The sequence below is a fragment of the Pundamilia nyererei genome, unplaced genomic scaffold (assembly GCF_000239375.1).
Source record: "Pundamilia nyererei isolate P.nyererei 1_Seehausen unplaced genomic scaffold, PunNye1.0 scaffold00005, whole genome shotgun sequence".
Taxonomy (NCBI): domain Eukaryota; kingdom Metazoa; phylum Chordata; class Actinopteri; order Cichliformes; family Cichlidae; genus Pundamilia; species Pundamilia nyererei.
This window is the reverse complement of record NW_005187406.1, coordinates 6493299-6508200: the sequence shown is the minus strand read 5'-3', so window position 1 is coordinate 6508200 and position 14902 is coordinate 6493299. Positions and strand designations below refer to the sequence as shown.

Below are 14902 nucleotides of genomic sequence, written 5' to 3'. Positions count from 1 at the left end.
ACTGGATTTTGGTGTCTCCAGTGTGGGCCAGAGGCAGCTAGTGTGTTTAGCTCGAGCCCTCTTGAGGAAGACCAGGATCCTCATCCTGGATGAAGCTACTGCTGCTATCGACCTGGAGACAGATGACCTCATCCAATCCACCATCAGGACTCAGTTTGAAGACTGCACCGTCTTCACCATTGCACACAGACTCAACACAATAATGGATTACACAAGGTTAGTACCTTACCGATTACTTTGAAGGGAAAATGCACCACCTGCTTTTCCTTTTTTCTGTCATATATTTATATGTACTGTTACAATGGTGAACGCTCATAGACGATGGATATCCTTAGTATGGTCATCTCAGGAACAAAACTGTGGTTGTAGCCGACCTGCTGTTCAACTCTTCTTTTTTGCAAGGGAGAGCCATTCTTATCATCCTTGGCTTAAAGGGAGGATGCCCTCAAAGAGAATGTGGCTAAAACATCTATTATTCATTATTTTGAATCATGCAAAGCTACTCTAGTCAGGTCCCAGGGGCAGAAATGGGCCACTTTAAAACTATTTTAGAAATAGCTGCTCATTATTTTGAAGTAAGTGAGATTTTTAGAACCGTAACACACAATACTGATGCTTTTCTACCAAAAGCAAAGTAGGAGTAAATTTGATAATGTGATGTGTGTGTAAAAGAACATAAGAATGTACTGATTTAAAACCTGTATAGGTCTTGTGAATGAATCACACTCTCTTCCTCTCTTCTTACAGAGTGCTGGTGTTGGACAAGGGACGGATAGCTGAGTTTGATACTCCTACAAACCTTATATCTAAGAGAGGAATCTTCTACGGCATGGCTAAAGATGCAGGACTGGCACAGTAGAACTGCCTTTTTGTCCCGATGTTGTAAACCAGAGTCTGGAATTCAGCTCAGTTCACTTCAGTCTGAGTCTGTTTGAAACCTGGCAGTGGAACTGAAGAATACTTTCTGTGTGCACTTGTTATCATTTTCAGGAACCTTATTGCTCTCTTTGAATGAATCCTGAGCTCCTCTGCAGACTTGGGTCATTTAGCACTTGCAAGTAGTTGCAGCGTCTGTCAAAAACACATCAGGACATAAACAAATGTTTCAGTAGGAGGTTTCTGGCTCTGATTGTCCTGCAAGTAAAAAAAGCCATAAGTGCAAATGTCATTTGAGCCAAGTCTGCTCTCTAGTGCCTTCTGCCAGTGGGATAAAGAAAGCCAGTGAATGTATCGTTTTCTAATCGGCTCTCTGCTGCAAAACAAACAACACGACAACAAAAAAAGGAGGACCTTTTTAATGTCATATTTTCTACAAAGAAGAATAATGTGCCACTGTACCTTTCACATGAGAAAAACCCTACATTTTTGTGATGAACCCACTTATTTTTGTACTGCACTATTATTTAAGCTACTTTTAAAGAATTGTCTTATCTAGGGAAGTGTGCTCAGTTACTTATGTGATTCTTCTGTGAACCAAATCTATAAAAACTTGAATTATGTACCACCAAAATATGTAATATGAAAATGCCTTTATATATAAAAAAGGAAGAACGAAATTGTTGTGCTGTCTCTAAATGGTGCTGGGGTATAAAACCTTCTGATTTTCATGGTTGTCATGGTTCCAGATGGGATTGTCATTTGCATGCCAAAGGGTCAAATATGATATGACTTTAACATTTTACAATCAAGATATTTGCTTTTTATGTTAAAAAGGCTGCTTGGGGTTTATTTTCTTTTAGCCATATGTCTGATTTTTTTTTTTTTTTTAAATGCTGCCTTTCAAATGAAAACCTTTACGTTTTTCCACTTGGGTGTGGAACCTTTATCCTAGATGGGTTGCTGTGACCTCGTGGATGCTAAGAGATTAATGTGCTCTGTTGTTAGTTTGGGCACATAACAGGTTTGTTGTAAACTGGTTATTCTAGCCCAGGTGTGTCAAACATAAGACCCAGAGGACTATATTAACTATATTTTCTTAATAGCCACCACGACCCTATCTGCAGTTTTACCCATATATTTCTTACAAGTCCAAAGAGCCTTTCTGAACTTCTTTCATTTTCTACAGCAACTTCTCTGTGATGCAGAAAAACCTGAATTATAGAGGCCCTTAATTTGTGCAGCTAAAGTTCTGGGAAGGGAAGCTTCACTGGTTGCGGCGGCAGTTGTCATTTGGCGCTATGGAAATGAATGAATTGGTCCAACCCACTTAAGGTCAAAGTGGGCTGCATGTGGCTGAGATGAGTTTGACATCCCCCCACTAACCCAATAGTGAAACTGAACAGCTTGTTGGAAGATTGACTTGTTTTTTGTTTATCTGAAAAATATATTTAGAATTACTCATATTTTAAGCCCAGCCAATCCTGCTTACCAAGTCTAAAATGTCACACATTCATATCAAGTGTTCTTGTTGTTGGTTGCAACTCGTCACATACTCACAACACTGAAGAACATTTCATGACAGAAACACCACAACAACAGAAAAACCTGAAGAAAATAAAACATAAAGGTGAAAGGTTACCATCATCTTTTGGGACATTTGTGATAAAGATTTAATAAATCATCAGTAATGATAACGCCATTGCAAGAAAATGTATCATATCAGCTTCTGCAGGAGACTTTGTTTAGTGTCTGATTCTAGTTAATCTCAAAACATCCACCAGATTCAGGGTGACTGTCGAGGGCCGGTGTCCACCTGAATGAAATGATTAGTTCATTACCAATTCAATTCAATTCAATTCAATTTCAATTCAATTTTATTTATATAGCGCCAAATCACAACATAAGTCGCCTCAAGGCGCTTCATAGATACAGAGAAAAAACCCAACAATCATATGACCCCCTATGAGCAAGCACTTTGGCAACAGTGGGAAGGAAAAACTCCCTTTTAACAGGAAGAAACCTCCGGCAGAACCAGGCTCAGGGAGGGGCGGCCATCTGCTGCGACCGGTTGGGGTGAGAGAAGGAAGACAGGATAAAAGACATGCTGTGGAAGAGAGACAGTTCTCCAGGCCTCTGGAGAACTTCAAGACATGTTGAGGAGGTAATTTAGCCGTTTAAATGAGCTGTGATGGATCAAGGACACATTTAAAACCTTGAGGCCTGGGATTGCCCACCCCTGGTCTAGGGTTAGGGGTTGGGTTAAAGCCCACCCCTTTAAACAACCAAACAGAAAAGCCTTTAAAAAAACAAACAAAATATTAATAGGTTTAAAAAAGGATGGTTTAATTCTTGGGTTTTTCTACCAGATGAGAGTTCTCGAAGACCTTATTTGTAGAATTTAGGAGTAGTATGTAAGTGGGAACTTTTTGTGTGCACATACATGCAAATGTACCAATTATATACTACTCACATGGGTTGAAGTGTGCAACTAATTTTTCTTCCACATTTTTGTGGGGATATTTATTGGCAAAGATAATAAAAGACACCCAGAAAGTTCTTTTAAAGTTACCAGCACCAGGGTCAATCCGTTTGAAACGTGGGGATACAGGTGTGGATGAATTATATGAAGTGAAACTTGTTAGAGTTAACCTTTAAGCAAAGGTTGCATTGACCTGATAAAAAAGGATGCAGACGGGACTTTTAGAATATCTTACACAGCGGCCTAAAAATCCAAATGGGGTCTCAGTGGTCACGGGGATTACTGCTTTGGAAGGCAAATCAGTTCTTTAATTGGCTATGTGACTCTGGAGGAGCCTTAGTTTAAAAAAGTGTATGCTGATGATGTCCAGAGGGTTGTTCCATTCAAGTTGTGGCTAATGAATCATTCCCATGTAGCCTTGTAGTCAGTACAGATTTCTTAAATTAGATCTTTTACATATTTGGAATTTTTTTTCAGGTAAAACAAAACAAGACTGTTTCAGTTGTGCTTTGTGTGAATGTCATTTATACAGTGATGCAGCAAAGATTTATTTATTTTTTTACAATTAAGAAGAGACAGTGTTGCAAATCACCAGTTTTTGGGGGGTAATCTAACGTCAGTGCCAGTCATTATGTAATTATTCCAACCATCCACTAGAGTGTGCTCACACTCAGTCAGCAAGCCAGGAAAGTGACTGTTGCCCCAACTTCTTCACTTACAACTGAAGGAACTTGTGTTTTTTCCTTAATGTATCCTAACAGGCAAAAATATGGTAATTTTACTACAGTGCTGGTAGAAACTAATACAAAAATACAATAAATTAAAATCTAATAAGACAAGAGAGTTAATGTAAGAGCTTTCCTAAGTGTGGATCGAGAGGGATTTGTTGCTTTTTCTATTGTTTTATACATTGATTCTGTGGATATGTTATTGGAAATTGGGTTGTCTGTTCTCAGAACTGATTGGGGATTAAGAGAAAGTAGGAAGAGAGACCATGACGGGGCAAAGAAGAGAAGTTCACCTTAGATTCCTTACAGCAAGATGTCTCTTGCCCCACACACAGAAACACTGCAGTTAACATTTCTCAGTATTTTTCCCTGGCACACACCTTTCTTTGTCTCCAACATGCTAAAACTGATAAATGTTGATAGGGCGGCATGAATGAAAGCTGTGCTGCCAGCTTCCTTGATAAGGTCCCTGCCTATTGGCACAGATGTACAGAATCGGACCCAGAGGTGAGAGGAAGATTAAAAACAACTTTAGCACAACAGTGATACAGCAAGAAGGTTTGAGTGTTATTTTTTGATGCCTTGTCAGAATGTTGCTCAGTATTGCTCAATATCGGAGTACCAGACAGAGCAAGATGTTCTTTTGATATGTCTAAGCCACCCACAGATGTCAGGAAATTCATAGAAGAGGCCTAGATTTTTGAGAAATGCATAACTGGTTTTAAATTGAAAAATGAATAGGCTGACATTAGTCAGATTTTACTGTAATATAAAGCTAGAGTCAGTTTCCTGGTAGCTTCTTTTGGCATATACACTGTAGATGTGTAGGTGGGGGTGGCTGCATATATAAGAATCAGTCCATTTACCATTTGTAAATGAGGGGCCACAACATTAAAGGTCGCCACAGCAGATGGATGATGATATGAGATAATGTGTAGTGTTTGATTTGGCACAGATTTCTTAAAAAAAAAGTATATATATATACTTTTTTTTTAATGCCAGATGCCCTACTTCTGCTGATATCTCTTTAACCAAACATGCAGATGTTTGCTAAAGATGCTGAAGTCAAAGTTGTTTCTTTGGATTTTGTTTTACTTCACCAACCTGTTGCTAAATTCTTCAAAATACTTTTTAAAATTTTTGTACAACCCAAAGGTCTAATGTCAGCCAGCTGAGCTTCATTACTGGGGTAATCTCAAAAACTATGATGATGTTTTGTCTCTTCTACTTTGACAGGTGTTGACTTTAATAGTCTAAATAAAAAAAACTGATATCAAAGCTTGTAATCCTCACATAACCTCTCACCCGAGGGCGTGCCATTTCATGATTTTGTAATTTTCCTGACACCTGGAGAATTTTTGTGATTCTACAAAATAAGCTTATTATTTGTAGCCCCAAGATGTGTCTGGCCTTACTGAGTTTGACAACAGTTAACAGCTTACAATCCTCCCTCATTATGAAACCTCTCATTTGTAACTCTTTCTGTCCTGGGGAGAGCGACAGGTATTTTCACCTGTGTACACGCACACATTTTGCCCCTAGTGAATATCCTATAACAATAAGTACAGTAAGCTGCCCCAACCACAAACACATATCCAGTAAACACTAATATAAGGTGACATAGTGAATCATGGAGAATATGGGAATATGTTTTTTATGATTAGCACTGAAATGGACCTAAAATAATCCTTCTACAGGATCCGGAGCATGGCAAGATCCAGATAAACAAGGCTTTATTTATTAGCTTGTCATACACACACGCACACAGGTTTACACAAAAATCACCACGTCTGCATGAAGAACAAACAATCTCCTGCACACATACTTAAACTCAGCATGAGTCCACCGTTATTGCACTGGAAGGCAGTCTAATAGCTACCCTGTCCTCAGCTGAACTGTGGAGGAAACGGTTTACACAGGAAAGGACTGAAGAAATGATAATAACAACTTCATTCATTAAACATGGTGCCAACTCTCACGCCCACTGCAGAGCACACCTTCAAAGTATTTTTTTTCCCCGTTTTTGAGTTGCACTGTCCTCATCTCACCTCTGCTGGTTTGCCAGTCGGACTTGTTAAGGAACGAAAAGCTGGACTCATGTTTTCTATTTTAAGTCTTGGATATGAACCCAAACCCAAATGAGTACTTACGTTTTGGGTGATAACCTGTTTCAGTGCTCCAATTAAGCTTTGTTCTTGTCAAATAATGTCCTCAAGCCAAGATTCAGAGACCGTTTCTTTTTCTTTTCTGGAATTTAAGAACAAGTCTGTACATTTGCATAAATTCAAAGTAATCCTGTGTACAAAGACATGCTTTGTAGGATGTATGCAGACGGCTGAAGAATGTGGACTGTATAAATGGAAAACTGTGCTACGTGGAAAATAGAGATTGTTGTGCAACACCAGTCACGTATCACAGATTGCATGAATTTACAGAGACAAGAAAAAGTCCACAGAGTGTGCAATGTATCAAGCAGGTAGAAGCATGAACTTGTACATGGCTAAAATGGATTTATTGAGCTCAGGCTGCAAGTTATCATGTTTTACACAGTGCAGAAAGTCTATTAAAGTGAGGAACAGTATATAATCAGCTACGTCAGTGTGTTTCATGGAATCCCAATGAATGCAATCACATTGAAATGGATTCTGTTTATAATTGCTGTTATCGACATCATCATTATGTCTAACCTGAAGGAAATGTACTGCATTTATTAGTGCTGATCACAAAGTACTGCAGGTCACAATTTCCCTTTATTTGGCCCATTATAGATTTTTACAAACAGTTGTCTTTAATATTAAGTAATGAAAAAATTAAGCATATTAGAATAAAATTATAACTATGACATGGTTTTGTTTTCTTTAAAAATGCAGTATTTTCCAAGAGCATATTGTGTTTGTTAAAATATGAGTTTCAACATCTGTAAAAAAAAAAAGAAAAATCCTCTAAATGATTTCACCCAGATAAATTTAGCTGTTGCAAATATGCTGAAATGATGAACAGTTAAAATATGAATCGTTTAAATTTTCATAATTTCAGCTGTTGTCGTTTTATTTTGTGCAAAAGTGACTCATTTTTCTTATATATATATATATATATATATATATATGTGTGTGTGTGTGTGTGTGTGTGTGTGTGTGTGTGTGTGTGATATAAGTAATATTCTATATTCATAGTATGTAAAGGCAAAGTACATCACTTCTTGTTACCTGTAAAAACCGAACACGCAGCTTTAATTCAAACAGTCTGAATGTGTGTTAACATGTGTTTTTTGTTGTTTTGCAGTCGTTAAATAAAAGGAACTACATTTTTTGTAAGCTGAAAAATGCCTTTGAGACTTTTTTATTCCGTGCGTCATAGCGCACGGTGCGCCCTGGCGCCGGCGGGGACCGCAAAGGGTTAAACGGGGTTACCAGCAATCCTTTTCACAGGCAGGTGCCCCGCCAGCTTTTCGCTTTTTTTTAAGCTTCTTTCAACATCTAAGGAGAAACTCATAACTGTCATTTTGCGAGTTACTTGGCGCGTCTTGTTAGCAGCGATGGCGGAGGGTTGGTGGTATAAATAGAGAAGTGAATTTATCAACTGACACACATCGCACGGACTCTGGAGACTGATGCGCTTTGACTCGTTTGCACACCTGCCTTTATTTCGAGAACAACTGATTTACAGCCGGATCACAGAAACACACATTACTTTGTTCGTTTGGTTGTTTTAACTTTCAGCACTTGTTGAATTGCGCGCCGCTCTGAAGATGTGGTGGATGCTGTTTCCGCGCTGGATCTGGTTCCTGACGTGTGTGTCAGTGTGGATGGAGCTCCAGGTCGGAGTTTTGACCCACATTGACTATACGCACGGGGGGATCTGCCCCAATGATATGAACCCCAACCTGTGGGTAGACGCCATGAGCACCTGCACACGAGAGTGTGAATCTGACCAGGTAATGTCATGGCAGTAACTTGGAATGAAAGCTTATCGTGGTTTGTTTTATTTTTTGTTAATAGTGCATGTGGGATTTTCAAATAGAGTGAACAAAAAAGAAAGAAAGAAAAGTCAGGATAACTATATTATTGTGATGGTAGTGTGCCACATTGTTTGATGTCCTTGGTTTTGTTTTTTATCAAATTGACTAAACTCAAAATACAAGTGCACGAAAATGATGACAGACTCTGTAATTATGACTGTAGAAAAAGAACAATTACACATTTATTTACTTTATTAGAATATGTGCCTTACTGGTGCAATATTTCTGTTTTATTTCTATTTAATTTGTAAATATCATATCATGCATGACTCTTTCTAGTTGTAGTTATTTTTCAGCTGCTTCTGTTTTAGGTATGTAAGTTGCTTTTGACTTTTTTAACTGTTTATATCTCACATGGAAAGTTTAGTTTTGTTCCATCTTGGATTCAAAGCACTTTTCCCCCCCTTCTCCTCTTGCAGGAGTGCGAGTCCTATGAGAAGTGTTGTCAAAATGTGTGTGGGAGTCGAAGCTGTGTGGCAGCCCGTTATGTGGATGGAAAGAAGGGCCCCGTGGGAATGCCAAAGGAAGCAACCTGCGCCGGTTTCATGTGCACTCAGCAGGGCTCTGAGTGCGACATCTGGGACGGTCAGCCGGTGTGCAAATGCCGGGACCGCTGTGAGAAGGAGCCACATTTTACCTGCGCCTCTGACAGCATGACCTACTACAACAAGTGCTACATGGATGCAGAGGCGTGCTCCAAGGGCATCACCCTGACTGTTGTCACGTGCCGCTTCCATCTGATGTGGCCCAACACAAGCCCTTCTCTCCCCCAGGTGACTACTCTCCGGCCAACCACTGCGACCCTTCAGGCGACTATCCCACCCACCACCGAGCCTCAGCCACCTGTACTGATCAGCAGCCCCACTCCACAGACTGTGAATGTCGGGGAAACGGCAAGCTTCCTGTGTGACATCATCGGTCGCCCCCGGCCTGAGATCACATGGGAGAAGCAGATGCCTGATGGGGTAGAGAGGGTTCTCATGAGGCCCAATCATGTTAGGGGTAACATGGTGGTCACAAACATCGGTCAGCTTGTCATCTATAACGCCCAGCTGGGCGATTCAGGGGTCTACACCTGCACGGCTCAGAACCCATCTGGTTTAGTGCAAGCCAAACACCCATTCACTGTGCTGCCCACAGAGTTACACAGAACTCCTGAACCCAAGAACCAGACCCGCTGCCTGCCTGACGAATGTCTGAAACCCCTTGACAGCACAGATGATTGTGGGAGTGAGCTGCAGAAAGTCAGCTGGTACTACGAGTCCAAATCCAACAACTGCTTCTCCTTTACGCACTGCCACAACAGCAGCCAGCAGCCCAGGAAGGTGTTCCAGACATATGAGGAGTGCATGCAGTGCTGTGGTCCAGAACTGTCGGGCCCCTGTGGGCTCCCCACCCTGCAAGGCCCCTGCAAGGCATACGAGCCGCGGTGGGCATACAGCACCACCCTACAGCAGTGTCAGTCCTTCATTTACGGCGGTTGTGAAGGAAATGACAACAACTTTGAATCTAAAGAAGGCTGCGAGGAGATGTGCCCCTTCCCCAAAAACCAAAACTGCAAGGCCTGCAAGCCGAGAGGCAAGATGGTGACGAGCTTCTGCCGCAGCGACTTCGTCATCCTGGGTCGCATGTCTGAGCTGACAGAGGAGAAAGACTCAGGCCACGCCCTCGTGACTGTGGAGGAGATCTTCAAAGATGAGAAGATGGGTCTCCGCTTCTTTGGCAAGGAGCCCCTTGAGGTCACTTTTATCAACATGGACTGGAACTGCCCATGCCCCAACATCACAGCTGCTGCTGCAGAGGGCCAGGTCATCATCATGGGCAATGTCAGCGATGGCATGGCCATCCTTCAGCCTGAGAGTTACGTGGGAGCATCTAGCCCTCGTCGGGTACGGAAACTGAAAGAAGTCATCTCTAAGAACACATGTGACATTCTCAAAGCGATCACCAACAGCCCTCAGTAGGGCTAATATCTGTACATAATGTTAAGCTGTTATATTCTGAACATTGCCCACAGTACTGTCGAGATCTTTTGAGCATTCTAGCTACATTTGGAGTTCTTAATGTTTCACTATGATGTTGTTTATGTTGTCAGTTTGCAGGGAAGCATTTCTTTGTCCAGCCATTGGAGTTATTAACCCAAATGCCATGTAAGTGAACACAGGAGAGTTACCTTACTCTGCCCTCCCTCATATCCTCTCTGACCTATGCAGAAATATAGCTTGTAGACGTTTGGCATCAAAGCATGAAACAATTTGAACTCTCCATTTTAAATACTTGTTATGTGACCAGGAACTTTTGACATCCTAACATTTACTCGGTGTGGCACACCAGGACATGTGCCATACTGCATATGCAGTATGACTGCATAGATTTCATCCAAAAGAATGAGTTGTAAAATATTCTATTTACCACATTTTCTCCAAAGCAGCTGCTCATTTTATATCGTCCTTCTCTTATTTCTTGGGTATTTATTACCATGGAAGCTTGTCTTTGATTTTGTACCTCACATCCTCTCTGAAATCAAGTGGACTTTTGTATTTTGTGTAATGTATAAAGGAAATAAACATTTGGGATCTTCTCTTTCCTCCTCATTTCTTGTCTTGTAACACCATATTATGAGGGATTATAGGGCACAGTCATAGCGATCTTACTTTTTAAGGCTAACAGGAGTGCGGAACCAGATTTGGTGCCTTTGTACCTGTTGTGATGACAGACAGCAGCTTCTCTGTGTACTGTACCTGTGTAGCTCCGCTGACAGGTTGTGATAAAAGAGACTTGGGAATAGCATATCCACAGTCCACCCTGCCCCCCTCCCCATCCCTGCAAACCTCCAAACAGAACCCATCCATTCCAAACACCCATGTGGCATTGTAAAAACTTCACCCTATTTTGTTTTGCCTCCATGGTCCAGCCTAATTGGGTAAGGATCCCAGGCTGTAAACCTCAGATCCACTCCCATACAAGAGTTATGTGTTTCATGCCGTGCCAGCCGGCATCTCTGGGTTACTAGGAAAAGGCCTTGGTGGGCTTCGACGAGGGTGTTCTACTTCCCAGATGAGATTCTGTTTCTCCCATCCAGAGCGGTGATGGAGGCAGAGATCAGCCCATGTATGGTGTTCCTTTACTGGCAAAACCCCCCGGGAGGTCAGACCTGCACTTCAGCAGCTGTTGAGTCTCTAGACTCTGAAAAATATTAGATCTGCAGCACCTTGGATCACATCAGAAAGTGATATAAACAACACAAACACAAAGTTTGCCAACCTTTTATTGCTCTCTGATACGCTGTTAATTCATTTTAGAATCTCTCAATCCCTCATCCCATCCACTATGGACGGGATGACATTACAGACAACTCCTCAGGACACTGAGGTCTGTGGGTTTGACTGCTTCATTCACATAGCTGATCTAAAGATAGTTTAATCTTTGGTATGTTTTTGCAGATTCTTCAGATTTTGACAACTAAAAGAAACTAACTGTATGGATCAAAATGCTATTTTGGAAAGATGGCCGTTTAGAAATACAAGTTAATTATATATACCTGATAACTGATTAAAGGACTTAATTACGGAGATTGGGGCCTCTACATGCAAGTATAGCTGTACAAAAAGGGTGTAACAGGGGAGTGCAGGGTGGCACCTCCACATCTTGTGCAAATTATCAATTCAAAACAAGATACTTTTAAGTTTTGAAACATGGACTCTCATAAGCTACATAGTGGTTTTGCTTACTCCCTATAATTCCCTAATTTCTGCACATTGCAAAGAAGGGCTTCAAGGCACAAGACAAAACAGCCATGTTTCTTAATGTATATTTAAGGAGTCAAGCAAAGCTAGCAAAAGCTGTTTTTAACTGTATTGCTCGATTGCTTGGTGCACAAGTTTGAAATTTTGGATTTTCTTCAATACACACAAGGTGAAAAGCAGTATTTGGTTAAATTTCCCTTAGCAAGACTCACCTTGACCACATTCTTTTAGTAGCCATCAGTGAGGTTCTGGGATAATCCTAGTTGGATATTTGACCATTCTTCTTGACAGAATTTGTAGAGTTAATTTAAATTGGTTGGTTTTCTTTGTTCAGACTTGGCTTTTAAGCCTAGTCCATACATTTTCAGTAGGGCTGAGGTTGGGGCTTTGGGAAGACCACTGCAGAAGCTAATTGTTTTTATCTATTCCAAACCAGTTTTGATTGTTTGGGATCATTTTCTGTTGAAACACCCAAACTGAATCAAACTTTCAACCAACTAGCTGTTGATTTGACATGAAGTTGAAGGACATGGAAGTAGCCCCACTTTTTCATTATTCTAACAATATTCAGTACAACTGGCAGCAAAACAGCCCCAGAGCGTGATGCTACCACTACCATGTTTGACAGTTGGTCTAATTTTCTTAGGTTTGAAAGCCTCAGGTTTACTCATCCTCCAAATATAGGTCTTCTCATTGTGACCAAATTGCTCACTGTTTGTTTCATGTAACCATTAAAGTTTTCTCAAGACGTTTGGCTCTTCCATATGGGCAGCTGCACATTATAGTCACGCTTGAAGGTGTTGATTTTTGGCAGGATTGAGCCATGGTGGTTCCTTGGTTGTTCCTGAACATCCTAACCAATTTATTCTCATCTGAGGGCAGCAGTTAAGGTTTTTGTCCAGAACTTGGTTAAGTGCTGAATAACTCTCAGAATCTGCAGTTATTAAGAAATGGCTCCCAAAGCTCCTGCTTCAACCCCACTGAAATTTTTTTGAGTGTGCTAACTGTAAACCAAGTAATTAAAATGAGCTCTACAAATTCTACCAAGATGAATGGTCAAGTATCCAGCCCGAATTATGTCAGTCATTCCACCCAAGAAAAAGACCAGTTCAAAGAAGTCACTGAAAAGTCTAAATTACCATGATATTCAAATCTTTTGTTGGATTATTCTGTATGTGTGTGGTTGTCACCAGGGTATAGTGGTACTTGCTTGTCTGCATAGTTTTACATCAATGACCAATTCTACATGGACAAAAAGATAAAGACTGAAAATCTGCATTAAAGAAGAGGGTTTATCATTAAAAGAAAAGTACTCAAATGATTGCATAGTGAAAGAATGAGTTAGAATGCTAAAGTTGATTTCACAGCTATCAGCCAGAACCACTTTTCACCCAGTAATGCACATTCTTTTAATATCTAAGGCAGTTTTTAACGCTCCAGAACTTTACATAGAAAGGTGAGGGTTTGAATCATGAACCTTCGCAGAGCTTGGATACAAAGCACAAACCAGGCAACTACATCATAGTGTCTCCAAAATGGGAATGCTTGTGCGTTTTTCACAGTCAGTAGTGGAGGGTCCTGTAAGTGAAGCATGTCAGGGTTATGTGCATGAAGATTTGAACCACAATAGCTTCATGCTGACAGGTCAAAACTGTTTCAGTGGTGCACAGAGGACCAAGTATAACAGTCAGGGTTCTTCATAATGCTTTCCTCATGAGTGCATACCCACACTACTGTCCCTTTAATTTAGTTTGGATTAAGGCCAAGCAGGTAAAACCAACAGTTCATCTGAGGAAACTAGCTCAACAAGCAAACAAAAAATCCCTTAAAAGAACCGCAAAAGCCATCAATTATTTTTCTTCTCTTCTCATTTTCCAACCTATGTGCATTAAAAAAAACACCTTTAACTACTTCAATGCATCGTCTGAGGTCTACAAAAGCACAATTTATTATCAATTAAAATTCAGCATATTTGAAACATGTGTGATCCTTAGTTTTCAGGCACTCGCAGACTTTTATGCTGTTCTAATTTGAGCTGGGCCAACTGAAAGGGTACAAGAGTTATGCTTTGATATGCTGTGCAGAATTTTCACTCACGTATTCTTTTCTCCCCCCTTTGCTTTCTCTCTGGCTTTGCTGATTTGATGGGGTCACTGCGTTCACAAGCTCGGTTCACACAAGGCCGGAATAGTCGGTGTGGTCTGCGTGAGTCTCAGATGTAGACTTGCATCAGGGAGAAAGGACAGCACAGGGAACGGAGACTAGGACAGCAGGGCCGGTTACACTCTCTGTGTGTACATCTATGCGGTGCCTTCACGTTGTCTATCCAGAGCAGATTTGGACAGTAGCACCTGTGGAACAGATCAGCTAGCCGGGTGGTTTAAGACCTTTGATTCATGACCTGCATCTGTTATGGTTATATCATTTCGAATGTCTATTGAGAAGATACAGTGGCCACTCACACGCATTGACTGGAGATGAACGGGCTCTCCGTGGCAGTATATCATCCTGGAGCAGGAGCAGCTGAAAGGTCTGAAGCTGGTAGGTGGTAGCTGATCTAAAGCTGAAGCGACTGTTAAATGCTGTCACTAGCCTGAATCACAAACATAGGTGGCCTTGAGCGAAGTGTTTCACCACAGGCCCTTCTTTGTCAAATGTGACAGACTCTCTGATGATGATGTCTGAAAAGGCAATCACCGAGTCCAGGCCAGGAACAGATTACCTCACATCACGGCATTTGTTAAGGCTTCTGCTTATATTCTTTTTTTAAAAATCTCAATCTAAAAATGCTATTTAGCTTTGTTCTGTTTTCTCTCTATCATTGTAAGGTTTTTACCCTACAATATAAAGTGTCTTGAGGCAACTGTTGAGCTGTGACAGACATGTCTTTTTTTCCCCCCAGGTCACGTAGGGACAACCTAGTTGACAGAAGTGTGCGGATCTCAGTGTGTTGGCCCGGTTATGTGGTTCTGTATTTGACGAGGTTGCATGCACCACAGCATCCTCTGGTGTTGACTGCAGCTTGTTTTCATTCAGATTTTTCCTTTGCTAC

General features: G+C 41.0%; 2 protein-coding genes across 3 annotated transcripts in view; both read left to right on the top strand.

Moving 5' to 3' along the window:
* abcc3 (ATP-binding cassette, sub-family C (CFTR/MRP), member 3) overlaps positions 1-1556 on the top strand; it is a 54590-nt gene extending 53034 nt beyond the window's left edge. For both annotated transcript variants that reach the window (XM_005721899.1, XM_005721900.1), the window contains exons 30-31: positions 22-216; positions 748-1556. In XM_005721899.1, coding sequence (XP_005721956.1) covers positions 22-216; positions 748-859 — 307 coding nt within the window. In that variant the 3' untranslated portion in view covers positions 860-1556. The remainder of the gene's footprint in view (positions 1-21; positions 217-747) is intronic.
* A 6012-nt stretch (positions 1557-7568) lies between these two features.
* On the top strand, positions 7569-10673 carry wfikkn2b (WAP, follistatin/kazal, immunoglobulin, kunitz and netrin domain containing 2b). Its single transcript, XM_005721898.1, has 2 exons — positions 7569-8020; positions 8524-10673. The coding sequence occupies exons 1-2, from the start codon at positions 7835-7837 to the stop codon at positions 10066-10068; spliced, it is 1731 nt and encodes a 576-aa protein (XP_005721955.1). The 5' UTR covers positions 7569-7834; the 3' UTR covers positions 10069-10673.
* The last annotated feature ends 4229 nt before the right edge of the window (positions 10674-14902 follow it).

Excerpts from the sequence above, each read along its gene's own strand:
- wfikkn2b (XM_005721898.1), top strand. The coding sequence starts at position 7,835 with ATGTGGTGGATGCTGTTTCCGCGCTGGATCTGGTTCCTGACGTGTGTG. Across the intron at positions 8,021-8,523 it reads GAGAGTGTGAATCTGACCAG|GAGTGCGAGTCCTATGAGAA; the intron begins GTAATGTCATGG and ends CTCCTCTTGCAG.